Raw genomic sequence first — 24,732 nt, 5'->3', positions numbered from 1 at the left:
GAGCACAAAGCGGGGAATGGGTAAGGCCACCTGAGCTATGTGACCTTGGGGGCAGTACTGACCCCTCTGGGCCTCTGCTGCCCTGTTACTTTGGCTAATACAGAAGTTGTCTGTTAGGCACCTTTCATGGCTGTGAGCAAATCACTCCCCAGGAGCAGCACAAAGCCCTCAGCCTCTCGTGCAGGGAGCCCTTCTGCCCCCACAGAACTCTACCCGCCCACCATACCCAGGCATGTGCACATAGCTGGCCCGTTGACAGGGAGGAGAGGTGAGGCCCACCTTGGTGGACAGCAGGCGAGTCAGGTAGATCTCTGGTAGCACCTTCTTGCGGTGGCTCTGCCGGTGGGACTTCTTGGGCTCTGCCAGCTCGTCCGTGGGCAACACCTAGGAGGCCGGGAAGGGGGCCAGTCCAGCACCTGGTACCACCCTTGGCCATCCTGTGGGCGGTCTAATCCCACAACCCACAGGTATCTGGCTCCACATGCGCTTTGTGGTGCCCAAGGGATGAGGGTGATTCTGGGACCTACCCTCTGCTCCCTAGTCCCCAGCCTTTCCCAGGGCTGGGAATGTTTTCCCCAGAGGCCTAGGGTGGCAGGAAGCCAAGTCCACACCCGGTGAGGGCGGGCGCCCCCAGGGCCAGAGGCCGGGCACTTACCAGATGGAAATACTTCTCCGTGTCCAAGTCTTTCACTGTGAGATGGAAAACACAATAAATAAACAAGAGAGAGGAGGGGAGACAAACAGAAATGGAGACATTAAGATGGAGAGAGGCAGAGAGAGAGAGATCCAGAGAGACACCGAGAATGAGATAGAGGCAGTGAGAAACAGACACATGAGAAAGAAGAAACAGAGGGACAGAGAGAGAGTCTACAGATGGACAGGGGAAAGACCCTCAGAGGGGAAAAGGCTGGCTGCCCTCACCCCCTCCACTGCCCAACCCAGACCTCCTAAGTTGTGGGGACAGGCCCAAGGTCCTGCTCCTGACCTCAGGAGGGGACCCTGAGATGCCGGGAGCCGAGGACCCCATGCCTGGCAGCTGGGCAGCTGGGCCTGGGGAGCCTGAGGGTGTGGATGGGGGGTTGGAATTGAGGCAGGGACACAGCCTGAAGCCCAGATGGACAGACCAGCTCCCCCTCCAGCCTGGCAGCTTCCCAGACCTCTTGAAACCACATCCCGCCCTTTTGGGGCCTCTCTCTGGCTGCCCGCAGGATACTAGCCTGAGGAGGCCTGGCCACAGGCCCTGCCCAAGCAGTACTGGGGCAGAGGGGCTGGCCTGGCCCTTGCCCCAACCAAGAAGACAATAGTCCGGCCCAGTCCTGCCTCTTAAAGCCTCAGGTTCCCTATGATGACTGCTCAGAAAGAGCCCAGGCCTGGCCTAGACACCCTCCCCATGTCCACCGGTGCTACCTCGGCCCAGTGTGTTGTCCTTCTTGTCTGTGAGGCTCATGGCCAGGGAGGCACCTTCGGGGATCTGACAGGAGGGGAGAGGCCGAGGTCAGAGGTCAGAAGTTAGGGAGGGTGGAAGTGGGGGATGGGTGGGGCCGGGGCCCTCACCTTGTAGTGGGCCAGTGTGTTGAGCTTCTTGCGGCCATCTTCCACCACAGATGTGTCATCCAGGTCCCGGAGGATATAGCTCTGTGTGCTCGAGGCGAACCACTCTGGGGGCAGAGAGCAGTGTGTCAGGGGCGGGGAGCTGGCTGGAGGGCGCAGCACCAGCCTGGGCCCCCCAGGGAGAGGTCTCTTGCACTCTCTGTGGAACCCAGGGCAAGCCATGCCTCTCTCTGAGCCTCTATTTTTCCATCTGTAGAATGGGGAGGAGGAAAAAGATCCAGAGGAGAGGGTATGGTGGGCACAGAGCAGGTTTAGAAATGTCCTCATTTTTGACATCGTTACTTTATTAATGCCAATGAAATAAAAGGTACCACGTGTGAAAGGGATCACATATCTTCCATGACCCCACTGTCCTTAGGTACAGACTCTGCCCTTCCAGGATCTGGGTGACTGAGTGCCTGCCCAACCTCATCACCTACTCTATCCTGGCCCCGGCCTACCAGCCCTGGCGAGCAACCTGCTGTGAACAGTCACTGCACCTAGCACCTATTTATCATCAGAACCTGGTGCTTGCAACAGGGCCTGGACAGACCAGGTGCTATGAAAAGCCTGTGGTCATAGAACGAATGTTCTCAGCTTTTTGGTCTAACTAGAACTCCTATGCATCCTTCAAAACCCGCTCCAACTCCCCCTCCTTGAGGAAGCCTTTCCTGAATACTTTTTGCTGTTGTTTGCAGCTTGCTCACACTGCAGTACCCGTCTCCCTGCCAGAATAGGAGCTCCCTGGTGATGGGCATCTTGTCTGACCATCCATCTCCATGTCCCCGGTGCCTCAGTTAACGTATATTCACTAACTGAAAGGAGTATACAACCAAGGCAAGGGACAGCTCCCGCTGGAGCAGCCCAAAGGCTAAGGCCTGCCACCCGGCCCCTGCCCACCGAGGTCAACGTCCTCCGCGCGTGGCCACTGAGAGTAGGGCACATTCTTGCAGAAGGCTTCCAGAATCTTCTCTTTGACCTGTGTCAGCGTGTCTGTGTCCATGGCCCGCACACTGAGCGAGTCCATGCCACAGCCCTGGAAGGACACGTTCAGGTTCTGCATGAGACAAGAGAAGACAGTCAGCAAGTCCCTTCCATCGCTACCCAGGGCCCAGGCAAGGCAACAGCCTGCCCAGGGCGGCTGGGTCATGATTAAGGTCAGGATGCTCCGGGCATGCGGGTTCCCCTCCCAGTCAGCCTGGGAGATGGTTCCCACCTTGCTGCCCAGCTAGCTGCCCTGGTCCCGCCCAACTCACCCGGGGCTTGGCCTCAATGTTCTCCCGCAGCAGCCACTCCTCGTTGAGTGTGTAGCGGGCCTTGCCTGTGATGGCATCAATGGAGCCCTTGTTGATCTGCTGTTTGATGGCGCACAGGAGCAGGAAGAATGGCTCCCCAACTGTTTCCTGGGGTGTGCACAGAGCTGTCAGAGGCCCAGCCTGCCCAGCCCAGCCCAGCCCGCACTGCCTCCCTGACCACCCTCCATGTTCCAGGTCCCAAGCCTTTGGCCATGCTGTGGCCCCCACCTTGAATGCCTTCACCACCCCTTCCGCTAACACCTCCACACTGTGTAACATCCTCCTTTTGGATCCTGGTGTCATTCTCCCCACATCTCCCTGCCTCCTGTCCACTACACCCCCTCCCGCCCCCTGTGTCTCCATGGATTCTAAGGTGGAAAACCACTGTCTGGGGGCAGGCACATTCATTTGGTCATCCCAGCAACTCTTCCAGGCATGGGATATCCCCCTCGCTGCTGAGGCTCAGAGAGGACAATCAACCTTCCCAGGGTCACCCAGTGGGGAGGTAGCAGAGCTAGACTCGAGCCCCCAGATCAGCTGGCTCCCAGGCCCGTGACTCTGCTAAGCCACCCAGGGTGTGTTTAGGGAGAACTAGAACACAGAATGTGGTGTCAAATCACAAGCTGGTGAGTAGAGAGAGTCTTGGGCCAGGCTGGGCCTCATACCCCAACCCTCCCGCTAAGCCCTCAGACCCGAGCTTAGGGTTGCCTCTTCCAGGAAGCCACCTTGAGCCCTCTAACCGGGTCCAAGGCATCGGTGGTGGAGTGCCACTGTGTGGCATTTATCACTCTGTATTTTAATTGCCATTTCCACACCTGTCCGCTCTAAGCCTGGGGGAATCTTAAGGGCTGGGACTGGGCCTGATTTATCATGTGAACTGAGAGCTGTGGCCCAAAGGCACGCAAGGGAGGGTTTGATAACCAAGACAGCAATCTTCCAGAACAAAGCCCGGTGACAGTCTCTGTTCTGCCCTGAGCTTGCTCCGAGCCCCTACAGGAAGCCAGGCCAGGCCTTCCCTGAGCCTCAGTTCCCCTGTCTGTATAATGGACCCTCTAGGACTCTCCTTGCTCCCTGAGCCCCTCTTTCCTCATCTGCACAAAGATGACAGAGTTGACGTGACATGGGCTTGGGAGGTGGTGGTCCCCGCTGCCCTGGTGGTGCAGCTCCGCCCCCCTCACCCGCAGACAGCTGTACATGCAGATGGACATCCAGTTGGTGAGCATCTTCTCAACCACAGACTCTGTGCGCCGCAACATGAGCTTAGGGTTCTTGGCAGCCGAGGCGTCGATGAGGTCCACCAGCAGCTCCTTCATGATGCCCGTGTAGTACTCGAGCTTGCCGTGGAGCGCGATGGTCAGCAGGGAGGCCAGGCTGCACCTGCGGGTGGGTGTGGGGCATCAGCACTGGCTGCAGCCAGAGGCCCTGGGATCTGAGGAGTGGGAGGAGAGGGTGCCGGTGTTGCCTCGTGGGCCTGGCGAGCCCAAGTATGCCTGGCGAGCCCAAGTATGCCTGGCGAGCCCAAGTATGCCTGTGTGGGTGGTGCCTGGCAGATGGGTGCCTGGCACAGCTCAAACCCACCTGGAGAAAGGGCCACTTTCTCTAGCATCCACAGTAACCGCTGTGCCCACGAGCCTAGACCTTGGGCATCCAGGCCCAGAAAAGTCAGGAAAGGGCCTGGTGCTGGGTAGATGCCCATTGCCTAGCAGGCAAGGTGATTTGCAAACTGCCCCAGCCAACCCAGGACGGGCTGTGTGGCCCCTGACAGGCCCCTGTCCCTCTCCCAGAGCCTTGCAGCCTGACCTGTCACGCACTGCAAAGTCTTTCTGTTGCTCCAGCGCATGCACGAAGACAATGAGGAAGTGCTTATTGTTGAGCAATGAGGAGAACAGGCTGATCCCCTCTTCCATGTTGGGCCGGCAGCTTTCCGGGATCTGCGGAAGCAATTGGTGCTGGGAAGTCCACAGGGGTTTGGTGCTTCTACCAGGCCTAGGAGTCAGCACTTATAATGCCCTGAATGTCTCCTTGAATGCCTCCTGGGATGGGGAGCTCACCACCTTTTCATGGTAGAGGTCTCTTAACTCCCCATGACTGGGAATACCGGCTCAATTGAGCTGAAAAATGGGGCTCACAGAAGGTCAAAGGTGCCTGGAGGTAACCCAGATTCCTTCTACGTGAGAACCTCTCATTTTCCATTCTCTAAGCAGCAGACGGAGTGGGATATCCAGAAGGGCCCAATCCTCTCTCCTCACTACCTGGCTTAGGGTCAGCACTTATCACACCCTGAATGGACACTTGAATGCCTCCTGGGATGGAGGGCTCATTGTCTTGCAATAACTGACTCCTTCCTCCCAACTCCTGGTGATTCGGACCCGTGGATCAGATGAACAGGAAAGCAGGGCCCAAAGAGGGGTGGGTTGGCTCTAAGTCATGCACCTGCATGGGGTACTCACCTTCCATTCTCCCAGCAATGGGTGGGTCTCCTGCACCGGGGCGCTGCCCTGGGAGTTGAGGGTCTGGGAGGGCAGCACATAACGTTCTTCATAGAGAGAGGAACACTGTAGGGGCAGACCACCCCCCAGCATCTCAGCAGGGCTGCGTCTCCCCTCACCAGCACACAAGGGCCGCTCAACAAATGCAAAGGGATGCCTTGTCAAGGAAGAAGAGTCAGTAGGCCATGCGCAGGGCTTAAGGGTCCAGAGACCCAAGGGGCTTCATGGGGGAAAGGAAAGGGTGGAACCTCACGACACAAGGTGTGGCAATGCACAAGGCTTAAGAGAAAGCAAAAGCAGCTCAGTGGGGAATGGGAGAAAGCGCAGAGAGGCCAGCGGGAACTACAGCGTGGCCTTGTTTGGGCTGCTGCAGGGTAAACAGTGCAGAAGGGCAAGAAGCAGGGTAGTGGACACCAGCACATATGCTCTTGCTGGGCCCGGGAAGGGGGGGACAGGGCAGCAGCCCCTGGAACGCAAAGAGGGGTGGGAGGCTTGAGGTAGAGTCCCGTGGGCAGGAGGAGGGGACGTGGAGACCAAAAGCCTGACTGGGAAGGGGCCCACCAGGGCTGAGAGAGGCTGGGGGGGGCGGGCACTGGGGGCTAGGAGAGCCCCCTTAGTGAAGGGAGAGGCAGGCCCTACCCGCCAGGAGAGTGTGGCTAAGAGCCGGCTTCCGTACAGACAGTTAAACATCAAATGAATAGAGAAGAAGAGTGAGAGGAGAAACTGGGACCCCTCCCTTGGCAGGCGAGGGCAGATAGCCAGGGCTGCCATAAATGTGCATGCAGGTTACGCATTGCTCAAGGGGTCCACGTAGCACCAAGTTTTCCCATCTGCTTAAAAGTGCCCTCTAGGTTGGCATGGCTCAGAAAGAGATCAAGGAACCCCTGAGGTGACTGGCAAGGGTGCCGGCTGACCTTAGGGAAGAAGGTGCGGGTCACAAAGTGCTTATACTCCAGGAAAGGGATGCCCTGGCTGCGGTTCAGCTCCTTGGTCAGATCAGTCATGTCTGTCTGCAGCTCGGCAAACCCTGGTGGATAGGCAGAGAGCTGTGAGTAGATCCTGAACCCATTCCCCAGATGGGAAAGCCAAGGTCCACAGTCCCGCATGCTCCCCACCCACTACCTTTTCGGATTTCCTCTCGGATCTGAGATTCCATCTCCTCCATCTGCAGCAGAGTCTTCTGCCAGTAGCGCTCTGCACGGCGGCTCTTGGTACAGAAGACAAACAGGGCTGCAGGCAGTAGAGAGGCAGGTCAGGCCTGGAAAGCCCTTTGGAAAACAGTTGTCGGCACATGGCAGTGTGCAGGGCCTGGGCCTGGAGTGAGAGGTCCTGCTGGCTTCCTGCTCCTCTGGGCAGGGTGTGGGAAGGTGGACGGTTGCCCCGGCCTACAGTCCTCCCCTCCCTGGTGGGCTGAAAACTCCTACAGGGTAAAGGGTTGGGGAACGCCCTGGAAAATAACTCTGATGTCCCATTCTTATAAAAAGAAGTGGTGTGTGTGTGTGTGTGTGTGTGTGTGTGTGTGTGTTTAAACTAGTGGTAAACATTATAAAATAAAGGTAGTGGGTCAAACACTTAGAAAGCAAGTATGAAGAGTAAGACAAAAGTAGTAAAATTAATTAAAGTATGATAATTAGCTAAGAGATACATAAAACAAACAGATGTAAAGTGTGTCATCAAAAATATAAAATGGGGGAGAGTAAAAATATAAAGCTCTGGAATGTGCTCAAAATTGACTTAATATCAACTTAAAAGAGACTGTTGTTATAGGGGTGACTGGGTGGCTCAGTTGGTTAAGTGTGCGATTTCAGTTCAGGTCATGATCTCGCTGTTCATGAGTTTGAACCCCGTGTCGGGCTCTGTGCTGACAGCTCAGAGCCTGGGGCCTGCTTCGGATTCTGTGCCTCCCTCTCCCTCTGCCCCTCCCCTCCCCTGCCCATGCTCTGTCTCTCTCTCTTTCCAAAATAAACATCAAAAAAAATTTTTTAAAGAAACTGTTATAAACCTAAGATGTTATATGTGAACCTTGCAGTTACCACAAAGAAAAAACTTATATAAAATACACAAAAGAAAAAAATCTAAGCACACCACTAAAGAAAGCTGTCAGAACACAAGGGAAGAGAGCAAAAGAAGTAGTGAACAGAGAAAAACTACAAAAATAGCCAGAAAATAATGAAATGGCAATAAGTATGTACCTATCAATAATTACTTTAAATATAAATGGACTGAATTCTCCAGTGAAAAGACATGGATGAACGGATACAAACCAACACAAAAACAAGATGCATCTATCTGCTGCCCATGAGAGACTCATTTCAGAAGTGTGGGGACACAGGCTAAAAGTGAAAAGAATATTCCATGCAAATGGAAACATAAAAAAAGCTAAGGTAGCAATACTTCCATCAGACACAATAGATTTTAAAACAGAGTCAATCCAACAAGAGAATATAACATTTGTAAATATTCCTGTACCCAACATGGAAGCACCTAAATATATAAGGCAATATTAACAAGCCTAAATGGAGAAGCAGACAACAACATAATAATAGTCGGGGACTTTAACACCCCACCTACATCAATGGATAGACAACACAGACAGAACATCAATAAGGAAACATCATCCTTAAATGACGCACTGGACCAGCTGAACTTAACAGATATATACAGAACACTCCATCCAAAAACAGCAAGTGACACCTTGCTCAGTCTGGGTGGCTCAGTCTGTTGAGCATCTGATTCTTTTTTTTTTTTTTTTTAACGTTTATTTATTTTTGGGACAGAGAGAGACAGAGCATGAACGGGGGAGGGGCAGAGAGAGAGGGAGACACAGAGTCGGAAACAGGCTCCAGGCTCTGAGCCATCAGCCCAGAGCCCGACGCGGGGCTCGAACTCACGGACCACGAGATCGTGACCTGGCTGAAGTCGGACGCTTAACCGACTGCGCCACCCAGGCGCCCCTGAGCATCTGATTCTTGATTTTGGTTCAGGTCATGATCTCATGGTCGTGAGATAGAGCCCCATATCGGGCTCTGCACGGGCCTGAAGCCTGCTTAAGAGTCTTTCTCTCCCTCTCCCTCTGCCCTGCCCCTGCTCACATGCACTTTCTCCCTCTCAAAATAAAATAAAATCTCAGGGCGCCTGGGTGGCTCAGTTGGTTAAGCATCTGACTTCGAATCAGATGATCTCACAGTCCATGCATTTAAGCCCTGCATCAGGCTCTGTGCTGACAGCGCAGAGCCTGGAGCCTGCTTCAAGTTCTGTGTCTCCCTCTCACTCTGCCACTCCCCTACTCACGTTCTCTCTCTCTCTCTCTCAAAAATAAGTAAACATTAAAAAAATTTAAATAAAATCTCAAAAACCGCAAAATACATAGTCTTTTCAAGTGCACATGGAACATTCTCTAGGATGGGTCACATATTAGGCTACAAAACAAGTCTCAATAAATTTAAGAAAACTGAAGTAATATCCAACATCTCTTCTGACCACAACAGCATGAAACTAGAAATTAATTACAAGTAGAAAATGGGAAAAGGCACAAACATGTAGAGACTAAGCAACATGTTACCGAACACCCAATGAGTAAATGAAGAAACCAAAGAGGAAGTAAAAAAAAAAAAAAATACATGGAGGCAAATGAAAACAGAAGCATGGCAGTCCAAAATCTTTGGGTTGCAGAAAAAGCCATTCTAAGAGGGAAGTTCGCTAGTGATACAGGCCTCCTTCAGGAAATGAGAAGTCTCGAATGACCTAACTTTAAAGGAACTAGAAAAAGAACAAAGCCCAAAGTTAGTAGAAGGAAGGAAATAAAGATCAGAGGAGAAATAAATGAAATAGACTGAAAAACAATAGAACAGACCAATGAAACCGAGAGCTGGTTCTTTGATAAGAAACAAAATTGACAAACCTTTAGCCAGACTCATCCAGGAAAAAAAAAAAAAAAGGACTAAATTAAATCAGAAATGAAAACGGAGAAATTGCAACTGATACCACAGAAATATAAAAGATAACACTGTACGTTGCACACCAACAAATTAGACAACCGAGAAAAAATGGATAAATTTCTAGAAATATACAATCTTTTAAGACTGAATAATTAATAGAAAATCTGAATATACTGATTACTAGTAATGAAATTAAATCAGTAATTTAAAAACTCCCCAAAACACAAAAGTCCAGATCCAAATGGCTTTACAGGTGAATTCTATCAAACATTTAAAGAAGAGTTAATACCAATCCTGATATTATTCCAAATAATTGAAGAGAAAGGAATACTTCCAGACTCATTTTATAAAGTCAAAACCATATAGAGACTACAAAAAAAAGAAAATTACAGGCCAATATCACTGATGAACAAAGGTGCAAAAAATATGCAAAAATATTAGCAAACCAAATTCAACAATACATTTAAAAAATTGTACACCATCGAGGTGCTTGAGTGGCTCAGTCAGTTAAGTGTCTGACTCTTGATTTTTGGTTCAGGTCATGATCTCACAGTACAAGGGATCCAGGCCTGCATCAGGCTCTGCGCTGACAACATGGACTCTGCTTGGAATTCCTCTCCCTCTCTCTCTGCCCTTCTCCCATTCATGCTCTTTCTCTCTTTCAAAATAAATAAATAAATAAATAAATAAATAAATAAACAAACAAACAAACAAACTTAAAAAAAAAGGATCACACACCATGACTAAGTAGGATTCATTCCAGGAACACAAGGATGGTTCAACACCCACAAATCATACAACATGATACACCAAATTAACATAAAAATGAAGCTAGAAATCATATGATCATCTCAATGGACGCAGAAAGAGCCTTTGACAAAATTCAACATCTACTTATGATAAAAACTCTCAACAAAGTGGGTATAGTGGGAATGTACCTCAACATAATAAAGGCCATATAGGACAAACCCACAGCTAATATCAAACTCAATGGTGAAAAGCTGAAAGCATTTCCTCTAAGATCAGGAAGGATGCCCATTCTCATCAATCTTATAGCACTTAGAAGTCCTAGCCACAGCAATTAGGCAAGAAAAAGAAATAAAAGGCATCCACATTTGAAAGGAATAAGTAAAACTGCCACAGTTTGCAGATGATATAACATATGTAGATAGTCCTAAAGATGCCACCAAAAAACTATTACAACTATTAAACGGATTCAGTTAAGTCACAGGATACAAAATTAACATACAGAAATCTACTGTGTTTCTATATACTAATAAAGAACAATTCAGAAAAAGAAATAAGAAAACAATACCATTTACAACTGCACCAAAAAGAATAAAATGCCTAGGAATAAATTTAACCAAGGGGGTAAGAAATCTGTACTCTGAAAACTATAAGACATTGATGAGAAAAACTGAAGATGACACACAAAAAAAGGAAAGATATACCACGCTCATACCTTGGAAGAAGTATTGTTAAAATGCCCATACTACCCAAAGCAATCTACAGATTCAATGCAATTCCTATCAAAATACCTATGTTATATTTCACAGAACTAGAATAAAGTATCCTAAAATTTTCAGGAAACCACAAAAGACCCCAAATAGTCAAAGCAATCTTGAGAAAGAAGAACAAAGCGGGAAGGATCATGTGCCCATATTTCAAACTATACCACAAAGCTATTGTAACCAAAACAGTACGGTACTGGCACAAAACCAGGCGTATAGATCAATGGACTAGAAGAGAATCCACAAATAAACTCATCCTTGCAGGGCCAATTATTCTTCAACAAAGGAGGCAAGAATATACAAGGGGGAAAAGACAGTCTCTTCAATAAATGGTGTTGGGAAATCTGGGCAGCCACATGCAAAAAGAATGAAACCAGACCACTTTCTTACACCATATACAAAAATAAAGTCAAAGTGAATTAAAGACTTAAACGTGAGGCTTGAAACCATAAAACTTCTAGAAAAAAACATGAGCAGCAAGCTCTTGGACAGCAGTCTTAGCAATATTTTTTTTGGCTATGTCTCCTCAGGTGAGGACAACAAAAGCAAAAATAAACAAATAGGATGACATCAAACTCAAAAGCTTTTGGACAGTGAAGGAAACCATCCACAAAATAAAAAGGCAACCTATTAAATGGAAGAGGATACTTGCAAATGATACATCCGATAAAAGGTTGATATCCAAAATATATAAAGACCCATACAACTGAATAACAAAAACCAAACAACCTGATTAACAAATGGGCAGAGGACCCGAGGAGACATTTTTCCAAAGACAACACAGATGGCCGACAGACACATGTAAAGATGCTCAACATCACTCATCGTCAGGGAAATACAAATGAAAACCACAATGAGATAGCACCTCACACCTGTCAGAATGGCTCGGATCAAAATGACAAGAAATAACATGTGTTGGCAAGAATGTGGAGAAAAGGAAGCCCTGGTAAACTGTTGGGAGGAACATAAATTGATGCGGCCACTATGGAAAACAGTATGGAGGTTCCTCAAAGATAAAAATAAAACTGTCCTAGGAGCCAGCAATTCCACTTCTGGGTTATTCATCTGCTGAAGAAAACAAATATACTAATTCAAAAAGATACATGCATCCCTATGTTCACTGCAGCATTATTTACAATAGCCAAGACGTGTAAGCAAGCTGAGTGTCCCTGGATAAATGTGTGGATACATAAAATATTACTCAGCCCTAAAAAAGAATGAAATCTTGCCATTTGTGACAACATGGATGGATCTAGAGGGTATTACACTAAGAAATAAGTCAGAGAAAGACAAATGTTCTGTGATTTCACTTATATGTGGAATCTAAAAAAACAAGACAGAAACACTCATAGATACAGAAAACAATCTGGTGGTTGCTGGAGGGGAGGGATGTGCAGGAATAGGTGACATAGGTAAAGGGGATGAAAACGTTCAAACTTCCACTTATAAAACACATGTCTTGGGGATGTCATGTACAACATAGGGACTATAGTCAATAACATTATAAGAACTTTGTATAGTGACAGAAGGCAACTACATCAAAATACTGAATCACTGTGTTGTGCACCTGAAACTAACATAAAATTATATGTCAGTTAAAATAAAACAGGGGTCTCCCAGGCTCAGGATCCTTGCCAGGTGCAGTGGCACATGTGTGTAGTCCCAGCTACTTGGGAAGCTGAGGCAGGAGGACTGCTTGAGCCCAGAAGTTCTGGGCTGTGATGTGCTATGCCGGTCGGATGTCCGCACTAAGTTCGGCATCAGTATGGTGACCTCCCGGGAGCGGGGGACCATCAGGTTGCCTAAGGAGGGGTGAACCGGCCCAGGTCGGAAATAGAGGAGGTCAAAAAAAATAGGGGTGAACAGTGGCTTTCTTTGGGTGAGAGAATTATGGGCGATTTCTTCTCTTTCTGCTTTTTACCATTTTCGATTCTTTCTACGATGACTGGGTGTTAACTTGTGAATTATGAAACATTTAAAAGGTGACACAGTAGTATTATATTATAATCCCTTACTGGGGTGGGGAAGGGGGAAATATACACACACACAGATGACCCTTGGACAGCTGGGTTTGAACTGCACAGGCCCACTTACCTGCAGATTTTTAAAAATAAATACAGTGAGTACTGAAAATGTATTTTTTTCATCCTTGTGATTTTCTTAATAACATTTTTTTTCTAGTTTGCTTTATGGTAAGACTATAGTATATAATACATATAAATACAAAATGTGTGTTGATTGTTTATGTTATTGGTAAGGCTTCCAGAAACAGGAGGCTATTAGTAGTTAAGTTTTGGAGGGAGTCAAAAGTTATACATAGATTTCGGACTGTGGGGGGGGTGGTCAGCGCCCCCAGCTCCATGTTGTTCAAGGATCAACTGTATCACCTTTACAACCATCAGTTTAATAGTGGGATAGCCTACCAAATGTGTAGGTTAAGCTTCCCTTTTAAGCTCCTCCAGTAGCCCCTTACTGGTTCCGGGACAAGGTTCCAAGTTCCTCTGCCAGGCAGTCAGGGCCCACAGCCTGGACCCAGCGCATCCCCCAGCATCTATCATCCTCCACCCATCTGTGCCGCAGCCAGGGCACATCTCTCAGTGAGTAACCCACCACCAAGCTTTTGTTTCAGCTGTGTCCCCAGCCCATCACTCCTCTTCTCCTATCTGCCAGTCTTCTGAGGGGCTGGGACAAGGTGGGGGCAGGTGTGCCCTCCAAGGTGTCACGAGAATAAGTCTCCTTACCAACCACAGAGAGCAGCAGCAGGACACTGCAGATGACGATGGACACAATGATGGCGGTCTCACTGCCCCCCAGCTGCAGTGTGGCAATGGTCTGGTTGAAGTTCCCTACCTGGATCTGGGCAGAGGCGGGAGGAGGGAGCTGTAGCTTCCCCGGACTCGTGCTTTGGCTCCTCTCCTCACTAGCTGTGGGGTCCTGGGCAAGTCACCTAACCTCTTTGAACCTCAGAGGCCACATCTATAAACACAGAGATAACCAGGCCCACCTCCTGGGGATGCTGTGAGGGCTAAAGGAGATGATGCTTGGCTAGCCCTGGCAGAGAGGGGAGACTCAATATGGGCTGTGTTTACTACTACGGCCTGGGAGGGGCAGTGGAGGAGCCAAAGGCAGGTCAGTCCACAGGGCCTGGCTGCTGTCCCCAAGTATCTGGAGGACTGTCTGATGACCAGGGAAACAGGTAAAGGCTGAGGATTCAGAGGGCATAACTGGGACTGGGGTGCAGGTGAAAGAGAGCTTTGGCAGTCAGACCTGTCCTGGGCGGCATGTGCTGCCTTGAGAGGGAAGGGGTTTCCCATCCCAGGAGACATGCAAGCAGGTACAGCATAGAAAAGGTCTCATTTCTGGCCCCTCTCGGCCCTCCTCCTGTATCCCTCCCCTCCGTGACTCTGCACATGACTGGCAGCCCAAACTTGACGTGGAGCATCAAGTGGAACAAGGGAGACTTCTAACAGCCTCTGAAAGTCCAGCCCCATCAGGCCTATCTGGGGCCAATCACTGCCCTGGAGCAGGTGACTAAGTTCTTGGGCCTCATCTGTCAAGTGGGGATGTAAAACTCCACTTGGCGTCATCCACTGAGCACGACAACACTTAGCTCTGATACGCTGGGTGAGGGGCAGGGCTGGGGGCCAGGTCTGCCTCCACCTGGGGTTCCCCGTTCACTCACTGTGATGGGCAACTGCCCCTCGGCCGTGCCCAGGGACTCGTTGACCGAGCAGTGAATGACTCTATCCGAGACGATCTGGATGTCACAGGCCACTTGGCCTATTTTGATCCGGTACTCGTGGCTCTCGAGCCCTAGGCTGTCCTGCTCCTTCTGCAGGAACAGAGAGGGAGTACTTGCTGAGGTCTGCGGCTGAGCCCGGCCCCGCTCACTCCCGCACTGGTACCCGCTGGAACTCACATGGATGACCAGGGTGAGGGGCTCCCCGGGGTGGTGCTTGATCCACTTCTCCCTCTTGGCCGTGGAGAACTGTGGGTCAGGGAGGTAGTCCAGGCGGAACCTGCTGCCCCGCCGGGCCTCCTGGGGGTCCAGCAGCTCCTCGGCTACAGCCGCCTCATCGGTGTAGGCCCTTCCATTGATGAAGAAGTCTACTGGTGCCGATGCATTGCTCAGGGCCCCAGGGGACGGGCAGGTGATTAGGGTGGAGTTGAGAACTTTGCAGAGCTGGTAGGGGAGGGCCAGGGCCAGGGCCAAGGTTGAGGATGGACAGACGGGCAGGAGAAACGGGGAGAGATTGAGGTTTAAGGAGACAGAGAGAGAGAGGGAGAGACAGAGAGGCAGAGAGAAGACAGATACAGCAGCGTGAGAGTCAATCAGGGCTACTGGCCGCTCCCCACCCACCTTGGTCCCAGCCCCCTCACCGTGGGCTCCCGGCCAATATGGTGCACAGCCATGGACACATTCTGCACCATGTGGAAACGCTCGCCAGCCACCGTGATGGTCCTGCCGCCACTGTGGGATACAGCGAGCCCCGTCAGCCCACCCGCAGCCCTAGAGAGTGAGCTCAGCCAGAGGTCAGGGTCTGGGGTCTCACCTGACAGGGCTGCGGCGGGGACTGATGGCCGTGATGACTGGGTTCTGCATGTACTGGAAGGTGAGGTTGCTGTGCACACAGCCCCGGCGCTCAAAGCGCACACACACGGACACGGGGGCCGGCAGGGCACCCTCGGGCACCGTGCAGGTGATGCTGGTGTCCATGCGCCTGTGGGAGGGCAGCGGCACTGTCAGCATGGCCCCCACCTCCTGCTGCTTGCTCCTGCCTGCCCCATCGCCCAGGCCACAAGCCCGCATGCCTGGCCTGGATAGGCCTCCTCGACTCGCCCCAACCTGGTCTTCTGCCCCCTCGTACAGGAATCTGTTGTTTGCACATACTGACTTCCACATCTTTGCTCAGGCTGTCCTCCCCACCTTCAACACATTCGCTTTTCCTCCAGCCCTGCCCGTGTGTTCCAATTCTGCCCCATCCCGCCTCATGCAAGAAGCCCTCCCAGAGTCCCTCTCTCAGAGCTGAGGAATGGCTCTGAAAGAACCAGCTTTTTTCCCAGTCTCAGATGTTTCTATTTCCTGCGGGAGTGTCTGCTTTCCCGAGAGCTGAGACTTTGCTGGGCTCTTCTTGGTGTCCCCAGCAATGCCCATCAATGGGGCCTGGTACACAGTAAGTGCATAATAAAGACAGAGGTATTTCATCAAAAGGCTCTGGACCACACCCCTGGGCCAGCCAGAGGAGCTCCGAATGTATATGACCATCACATTTTTCACAGCAGAGGCCACTTATGGAGCTCCTACTGTATGCCGGGCACAGAGTACTACTCACAATTACTGTTCTTAGCAGATGAGGAAACTGAGGCTCAGAGAAGGGAAGGGGCTTGGCCAAAAGGACACAGCTGGTGAAAACCCGAGTGATGCTTGATGCAAGGATGTCATTCCACCCTTCCAGCCCCCAGCCCTCCAGTTTCCCTGGGCAGGAAGGGGTGGCCCAGGCCCAGGGGCTTACACGAGCTCCGTGCAGGGCTCTGTGTCGTTCACTAGGACTTGGAGCTCGGAGCCCACATGGAGGTCGCTCCCGTGGATTGTGATCCTGGTGCCCCCTGCCTTGGGGCCCTTGTCAGGCTCTAGGAATTGAACCTGGGGCAGCTGTGAGGAGGAAGACAGGAGGTCAGGCCTCAGGCCACCCCCCAGGTGTGTGTCTGGTGGGGTGGGCAGGAGGGTGGGTTCAGCCTCCCTTACCACGTAGGAGAAGCGCTCCCGTGACTTGCCCTCTTTAGAGGCGTTCACCGTCACCACGTCTGAGAATGCCTCTGGGGCTGGCCCTGTAGCGCACACAATCCTGGGGGGAGGTAGCTTGGGTCAGGAGAGCAGCTGGAGGGTCTCAGGGGCTGGGTAAGCAGCACCTGGGTTCTCTCTTGAATGATGCCACCCCCCCACCCCGGCTATACCCCGAGGGTATGTGGGCTCTCCACCCTTGCCCTCAGCTTCCCGCTTCTCTGACTCACAGCTGGGACTGCCATTTGGCTGGGACAGCCAATGGCATCACCTACATCAAAATACTGAAACCATTCCCTATCAGCTGGAAAACAGCCACTCTGAAACCCCGATGTCACCCTGATGCCAGGCTCTTCCCCAGGACTACCCACCTCTCCTGCCCGCCCCGCCTGACTTTCCCACAATTCTACAACTATGTGACAAAGGGGTGAGATAAGATGGTCTCTTGGGATCTGAACATTCTCCAACCATGAGGACATTTGTTGGGCTGGTAGACTGATAGCTTTTCTGCAAGCCTGACTTACAGCTCCCCCGGCAAAGGAAATCAGCTCACCCCCTGCTTTTCTACAGCCCCTCTGGGCCAGGCCCCACAGCGGTAGGCTCAGACCTCTGCACCACACCAGCAGCCCCACACTTTGTTAACTACAAGGTTTTTGTTGCTTTTTTAAAAAAAATCAATGCAAGGCTTCTATGGAAGTCCGGCTGTTCTGGGGGAACCTGGGAGGGCCTCCCAGAGCAGCAGGTGTTGAAGTGGGAACTTGAAGGATATGGAGAAGCGTCCAGAGTAGAAAAGGGCGGAATGCACGGGGGTGGGTAATGGCTTCAACAAGGTCTGGAAGACCTTGTGCCACTTCTAGTGAGCGGCAGGGTGCTGAGGAGGGTGGGAAGGCAGAGGGGAGAGGGGAGGGCAGAGCTGTGGTTGGCACTGTTGGGAGGGGTGGGGGGGACGCTAGAGGTCATTCAGAACAGCCCTGGGGACTGCCACTACTCACTCCTCCGACACCGTGTATCTGTCAGCCAGTGGCTCACAGGCCACGCTGCCAATCCACACGCCATGGGCCACGTCGCTAAGCCGCCGGCCTAGGTTCCTGCCTCGGATGGTCAACAGGGTCCCGCCGTCCAAGGGGCCACTCAGGGGCTCAATCTGCCAGGTGACCAGAGGACGAATGATGTTCTGAGGCTGGGACGTCAGCAGCTTTCCCCACCCACTGCTGCACACACCCAGGCAAGTTCACGTACACCTGCTGCTCAGGAGGAGGTACAGAGGCTCTGAGGGGGTGGGGGGCCGCTGCTCACTGGACAGGTCACGGGGGCTGCCAGTGAGGATGTGCCCACATGGGTCTGGGGATGTGAGTGTGCAAAGTCAATGACACCTGCGGAGGGTGGGGGCTTCTGTGGACAACGCAGTCTGCTCCCAGTGGCCATGTCTGACCACATGATCTCGCAACCCAGCCAGAGCTGACTGGGTCAGGGATGGGCACCTGACCCAGCCTACGCCAATGAGAATCCTTCCACCGGACTTCGTCTTAGCTAAAACTCAGGCTCGGTTGTGATTGCCGGCCTCACTTATCACCATACCAGCAGGGTTTCCCCGACCTCACCATAAAAACTAGAGGCTGGGGGCACCTGGGGGGCTCTGTCAGTTACACGTCCGACTTCGGCTCGGGTCACAGTCTCACGGTTTGTGTGTTCAAGCCCCACATTGGGCTGTCTGCTGTCAGCACAGAGCCCGCTTCAGATCCTCTGTCCCCCTCTGTCTCTGCCCCTCCCTTACTTGCTCCCTCTCTTTCTCTCTCTTTCAAAAATAAACATGAAAAGAAAAACAACTAGAGACTAGCGCTAACATCTTTTCCGGCCCAGACTCCCTGCTTCACTCTATTTTTCTCCATAGCACTTATCGCCTTCTATATATAAATTATTTATTTCCTTACTTATTACTGCCCACCCTCCTCCCCCACTAAAACATTAGCTCCGTGTTGGGGTGGCACTTTGTTCACTGCTGTGTCTCCAGCACCCAGCGGCCCTGGCACCCAGCAGGCGCTCCCCAGGTGATCCTGCATGCATACGGCTGGTTATGTGCAAGCACGTGTGTCACAGGTCTGAGAGCCCGTGTGGGGTGCTGTGTGTCGCACACGTGGGCATGCGGGTGCGACAGGCCTCCGTGGGTGTGGGTGCTTACCGCGCGGATCTCGGGGGCGGGGCAGGTGCCAGGCAGGGGCTGCAGGGGCCCTCGCAGGCGGCAGCCGTCACTCCACACACACAGATGTCCCAGGTCCTCCCGGCCTAGGCACTGAGAACAGTCAGGGCTGCCCATGGCGCAGTTATAGACCTCCACTGGGAGAGACACAGAGACAGCATGGGTCAGCACCCCCCGTCACCACTGTGCCCTCTGCATTCACTCACCATCACCCAGAGGTGGGTTCTGGTTCTCCAAACTCCCCAGGGCCTTTGCTAAGCACAGTGCAGCCACAGCCTCATTAATAGTATCTGTCCACACCACGATTCTACCAGGTGGGAGCTCTTTGTTTGTTTGGGGTTTTTTAAATTTTTTTAATATTTATTTTTGAGAGAGAGAGAGAGAGAGAGAGACCGACCGACCGACCATGAGCAGGGGAGGGGCAGAGAGAGGAGGAGACACAGAATCCAAAGCAGGCTCCAAGCTCCAAGCCATCAGCACAGAGCCCAACGCGGGGCCTGAATCCACGAACTAGGAGATCATGACCTGAGCCAAAGTCAGATGCTTAACTGACTGAGCCACGCAGGCACCCCACCAGGCACCCCATTTGACAGGTAAGAGACCGAGGCTCAGAGGGGAGGACTGACTTGCTCAAGGTCACAAAGCCTGTGAGCGGCAGGCCCGAGATTCACACCCAGGCCCGGGTGGGTCTGTTTACCCACCAGTGGGGCTCTGGGATGCTAGGGGATCACTGAGCAATGTGGGCAGTGGGCACCAGGGCCTCAGACCCTCGGAGTGGCCCAAGCAGGAGTGCTGGGAGGGTTCTTCAGGGTCTTGGGTGTGCAGGTTGGTTCTTCTGGAGTCTGTCTCTGGGACCTTCATGGTGGGGACAGGGGGGCGGGTGGTGGTACCATATCCACTAGGGATATCTGAGGCTCCCCATGAATAGACAGACTCTTAAAGAATTGATTCAATATGTATAATAACAGTAAGGACACCAATCACCATTTGGGGCGTGCTGACTGTGCCCCAGTCACAACTGTAAGATCTGTGTGCATCGTCTCAGCAAATCCTCACCAAGCTTTCTGTAAAAGGGCCTGTGCCTCATGTACATGGCTGAGAAACAGAAGACCAAGCAAGCGCCTGAAGCTGCACAGCCATCGGCATACAGATGTCTGGCCCACAATAGCTGCTCAATGAATAAGAACTGAGTGACCAGGTAGAGAACGGCAAGGCTGGGATCTGAGACCCTGTGTGTTAGGGAAACACAGGGCGGGACATCTGTGACTGTGCGGTGGGCACTGGATAAATCCCCCAAGGTAGAGCCCCACCCATTAAGGCTGAATCCCCAGTGGCCATAGGGCCGTAGGGGCTCCCACCTGTTATGGGGTCAGGGCTGTCCAAGAATCGGGCTGGCTGCCCCTTTAGTTGGAGGCTGAGTGGAAACATCTGGCTCTTCTGGGTCGTGTGCAGCTGCAAAAGGACAAGAAAGAGCATGAGGGGTGTGAGTGGTGTCTAGGTTTCTGCTGGGGGGAGGGGATGCATGTCATGGAGACAGAAGAGGGCAGGGCTGTTGAGGATAAGGGGATCAAAAGGAGGAGGGGGATAAGGTGGGAAGGAAGGAGTATAGCATCTGGACTTATGCAGGCCTTCCTACCGCCCCCCCCACCCCCAGAGCCACATCACTTACCACCACTTGGTTGCAGTGTGCAGTAGATTCATTCACCCATACGGCTTCAAAGATCTCCTCCGGCCCAAAGCTACATTCTAGGGCTGCACCCTAGGAGAAATGGGGTTGCTGAGGAGAGGCAGATCAGCACCCACTGCTCTCTAACTCCAACTTGTCATGGGTTGCTGCCCAGAGTAGTGGGCTGAGCCCTTTTATCAGGCCCCTACTCCTCCAGAATATCCTTCCTGGCCTTCAGGTCCAATGATGGAAGGAGGGAGGCAAGGAGTACATGAACACCTGGAACCTGTTGCTCCCCACGCGACTAAAAGCTTCACCAATATCTCCCGATGGCCTAAACCAATGGCCTTTTACTCGGCTCATAAAAATCCAATTCTTTAGCATGACTGCCATTCAAGGTTTATCCCAGTGAGTCTCCACCTGTTCTTTGAATCTTACTACCCCCCACCTCTGTCCCCAAAGGCCGATGCCCCAGCCACAGCAGGACACTCTTGGACATGGCACAGGCTGCCCTGCCCCTGGGCCTTTGTCCAGGCTGTTCCTCCTACCCAAACAACTTGTCTCCCCTTTAGCCACCCAGCAAAACACAACACAGCCCTCAGCATCCAGCTCAAATTGTCTCATGTTCCAAAGACTTCCCAGAGCCCCCTTAAATCAGGTGGGTGCCCCTCATTTGATCATTCATTCATTCATTTAGCAATGAACATTTGGGTGCATGTTAGGAGCTCTAGGAGGCTCCTAAAGCCTGCCCACACCCTATATGTTGAGGACCACCCTTATCTCCCTGCCCAGGCTCTTTTTACACTGGTCTTGCCACCCACTGGGAAGGGTTAGGGTTGGGTCTCAGCCCCTGTGACACCTCCAAGGGCAGTGGGTGGCAGTAAAAGAGCTCAGGTTCCATCGGTTTGAATCCTACCTTCTGCCTTTCCTAGCTGTGCAACTCTGTGCAAGTGGCTCTCCTTTCTGAGCCTTGGTTTCCTAAATTTTGCAATGGAAACACACATTCCTACTCTGCAGGGTTGCTGGGGAAACGAGATCATGTATCTTTAGTGGGTTGCACACTGTGGGTGACTAATATATGCTGGCTGTTAGTATGCAGGAGGTGCTCAATAAGTGTTTGTTGACTTAAATACACAGGCCCCAACTCCCCAGTCTTATCTTGCCCAGCACAGGCCTCCAGGGAACGGTATCAATAAATATTTGCTGACTGAACAAACTCAGGTTTCATGTGTATTAGTCCAGCCTCGTGGCAGGACTTCCTGTTTATGTCCCTGTTGTTAGCACATGTGACACCCTGAGGAGAAAGCAGGTCAGCACACTCCTCTCCTCTGGCCTACCCCCTCTCCCGCTTCACTCTGAAGCTAACACAGGAAGGTGGCTACTGATAGGGCTGCAAGCACATTTGCCCATGCTGAGCCAGGAGGTGGGTCAGCTCAGGCTTCAGCCACTCAGCATAGCAGGCCCAGCCTGTCCTGAGGCTCCCCAGACTACAGGCTCAGCAAACAGGAAGGGGGCTCTGCCCCTTCCTGCCCTTAGTGTTCTAGAAGCAGGTCGAGGGCCAGGATCACTGAGGCACACTGGGGGCAGACACATGCCTCCTGGTTACGGGACCCGAACCCAGGGCTTGGGCCTCCCCACGCCAGGCTCCTGTAGCCCCAGGGAGCAGCACCGCCCTTCATACCAGACCAGGCCCCTTCATACTCCTAAGGCTCTGTTCCAACCACTGCAGGAGGGAGTCTGAGGGCTGAGGGCACTGCCCACACAGAGCTCCAGCCCCAGCCACAAGGCTGCCTGACACATCCCAGATGCCTGGCACGTGGCCCCCACGTGCGACAGCTGTCACAGGCCTTCGCTCCCCCTTGGAAGCAACAGATGGCGAGTCCCTAGGAGCTGGGGAGGGGGATGGCTGGCACACTTCCAGAACTCGTCAACGCTTCCCACCAAGATGCTCTTCCAGGAGGGACCCAGAAAGGAGCTGAATCTCCTCCTCCCCATGCGTGGGTGCAGAGGTGACGGCAGATTGTAGGGAAGAGCACTTTCTCAGGAGTCCAGTGCTAGGGTGCAAGTCAAGCCCTACGTCGTGTACCTAGAGTCATCTACTTCTCCTTTCTGGATCTCATTTTTCCCATCTGGATAATGGGGAATAGGGCAGCACAGGGGTTCTCTGGACAGTCTTCAGGTAAGGCATGTCAGCCATGAAATGAGGAAATGTGTGCAGAATTACAAGTCAGCCTAGGGGGTAGGGCCGGCAGGACATGGACAGTGCCCAACCATGGGCTGCAACCCAGCTCTGCCAGGAGAGCTTTACAGGGTAGGGGAGTCTGGGGGTCCTGGCCAGGGTTTCCCTCAGGAGCTGTTAGCAGCTTGCTGTCCCTTGGGCTGGGCCCTCCCCATCCACTTCCCTTTCCTCTAACCCCCTGCAAACACAGTGGGGCTTTCTCAAACAGAATCTGGAAACTCAGAAATAAAACCAAGGTGTGGGTGGAGGGACCAGAGCATGGGTCCTCATCCAGAACAGCATTCTCCTGCCCCCACCCCCAGGCCTGGCCTCCACCTACCTGGAAGGCAGCATTGGCTAGATGCACGGGGATGCTCTGTAAGCTGCCTGTGGGCATGGGTGCCAGGCGTGAGGGCAGGATCTGGGGGCAGTCCTGAGGGCTCTGCAGTCAAAACACAACAAGGTAAGGGTGATGCGGGAGCATTTCAGAAGAGACAGGATTCACGGCCATGCCAGCCAGCCTACTGTCGCAGCCTGCCTCCCCAGGGAAGTACTTGCCAGCCTGCACAGTGAGGAAACACCAGTAACAAAATCACAGCAGCCGCCACCACCGAGGGCAATGTGCCCAGTGCCTCCCACACACTGTCTCTTTTGACCCTCATGACAAGCCTACAGGCAGGCTTTATCGGCCCCATTTTATAGATGATGAAACTGAGGCATTCCGCGATGATGTAACCTGCCCAGCGATGGAACCAGTCCCGCCATGGCTGTTCCAGGGCATACTTTGCAGAGGAGGTCAGGAGGCTGGGGTTGAGGGCTGGCCCCCCTCCCCATCTCTGGGCCTCATCTTTCCCAGCTATAAAATGAGGGGCTGCACCCATTCTCTGAGACCACGCCCAGCTCCAAAACGCGGTTTCCAGGATGACACATGTTAAATGATTCAGAAAAAGAACTCCAAATTTCTGAACAGCCCACGGGAAACAGGATATGAGGACCCTGGTGTCCCGAGGCTCCACACCCCTCCCCACTTCTGCAGGTGAGAGTCCCAGCCTCCGGGCAGAGGCGCCAGCCCCCCAAGAGTCCCGGGCAGGCCTGGGCATCAGCATTCTCACATTGGCAGTACAGCCACGGAGGCCTGGTGGAGCAGGGGCCACTTCGAAAAAGGAAAGAAGTTAGGGGCGCCAGGTGGCTCAGTTGGTTGAGCGTCTGACTTTGACCCAGGTCATGATCTCACGGGTCGGTTCATGAGTTTGAGCCCCACACTGGGCTCACTGCTGTCAGCAAAGAGCCCGCCTGGGATCCTCTGTCCCCCTCTCTCTGCCCCTGTCTCACACTCTCTCTCTCAAAAATAAATAAACATTGAGAAAAAAAAAAAAAGGAAAGAAGTTAGGGGTGCCTGGGTGGCTCAGTCAGCCGAGCGTCCAACTTTGGCTCAGGTTATGATCTCACGGCTCATGAGTTTGAGCTCACATCAGGCTCTCTGCTCTCTGCTTCAGATCCTCTCCCACGCCCCCACCCTCTCTGTGCCCCTCCCCGGCTCGTGGTAACACCCACTCTCTCTCTCAAAAATAAATAAACATTTAAATTTAAAAAAGGAAAAAAGTTAGGGAGGGAGGGCAGGCAAGAGCTGGAGGTTCAGAAACATGGCGATGTACCTGCGGTCAGAGGGCAGAGCTGGTCTGTGAACTCCCACTGTCTGACTCCCAGGCCAGAAACAGACACCAGGGAGCAGGGCTGTGCCCACCATGCCACCTAGTGACCTCTCTGAGCTTACAAGTCTGGAGCCCCCACCCCGCACTGTTGTTCAGACCTGAGGGCCCCACTGGGCCATGTTCTGCCTCCTCACACTCTGAGCCTGACCTGCTGAGACCCTGAGAGAAGGGGAGATTGGGACCCTGCAGCCGCCACACCATACCAAGTGCTGACCATCCCAGCCTAGAGGTCTGGCTGGGAACACAATGAAACATGTGTGTCCACCTTGAGGTCAGCCAGCCAGGGCAAAGGCCTCTGAGGATAGAACTTGGAGGCCTCCCTGGGTCTTTTCTC

The 24,732-nt window shown here is 52.4% G+C and overlaps 1 protein-coding gene across 1 annotated transcript in view; it reads right to left on the bottom strand.

The window, feature by feature from the left end:
• Positions 1 to 24,732, bottom strand: part of PLXND1 (plexin D1) — a gene marked incomplete at its 5' end in the record, with an annotated part of 61,186 nt that overhangs the window by 6,070 nt on the left and 30,384 nt on the right. The window contains 23 exons of the mRNA XM_040492164.1: positions 280 to 384; positions 656 to 690; positions 1,408 to 1,471; positions 1,555 to 1,658; positions 2,491 to 2,647; positions 2,847 to 2,993; positions 4,064 to 4,262; positions 4,686 to 4,816; positions 5,336 to 5,440; positions 6,289 to 6,401; positions 6,497 to 6,604; positions 13,565 to 13,679; positions 14,506 to 14,655; positions 14,743 to 15,006; positions 15,204 to 15,294; positions 15,377 to 15,544; positions 16,337 to 16,476; positions 16,570 to 16,669; positions 17,598 to 17,749; positions 18,785 to 18,939; positions 20,161 to 20,254; positions 20,472 to 20,561; positions 23,027 to 23,128. Of these exons, the coding sequence (XP_040348098.1) occupies positions 280 to 384; positions 656 to 690; positions 1,408 to 1,471; positions 1,555 to 1,658; positions 2,491 to 2,647; positions 2,847 to 2,993; positions 4,064 to 4,262; positions 4,686 to 4,816; positions 5,336 to 5,440; positions 6,289 to 6,401; positions 6,497 to 6,604; positions 13,565 to 13,679; positions 14,506 to 14,655; positions 14,743 to 15,006; positions 15,204 to 15,294; positions 15,377 to 15,544; positions 16,337 to 16,476; positions 16,570 to 16,669; positions 17,598 to 17,749; positions 18,785 to 18,939; positions 20,161 to 20,254; positions 20,472 to 20,561; positions 23,027 to 23,128 (2,889 nt within the window). The remainder of the gene's footprint in view (positions 1 to 279; positions 385 to 655; positions 691 to 1,407; positions 1,472 to 1,554; positions 1,659 to 2,490; positions 2,648 to 2,846; positions 2,994 to 4,063; positions 4,263 to 4,685; positions 4,817 to 5,335; positions 5,441 to 6,288; positions 6,402 to 6,496; positions 6,605 to 13,564; positions 13,680 to 14,505; positions 14,656 to 14,742; positions 15,007 to 15,203; positions 15,295 to 15,376; positions 15,545 to 16,336; positions 16,477 to 16,569; positions 16,670 to 17,597; positions 17,750 to 18,784; positions 18,940 to 20,160; positions 20,255 to 20,471; positions 20,562 to 23,026; positions 23,129 to 24,732) is intronic.

The sequence above is a fragment of the Herpailurus yagouaroundi genome, unplaced genomic scaffold, assembly GCF_014898765.1.
Source record: "Herpailurus yagouaroundi ecotype Mexico unplaced genomic scaffold, PumYag 183, whole genome shotgun sequence".
Taxonomy (NCBI): domain Eukaryota; kingdom Metazoa; phylum Chordata; class Mammalia; order Carnivora; family Felidae; genus Herpailurus; species Herpailurus yagouaroundi.
The sequence above is the reverse complement of the archived record's forward strand: the minus strand, read 5'-3'. Positions and strand labels throughout refer to the sequence as shown.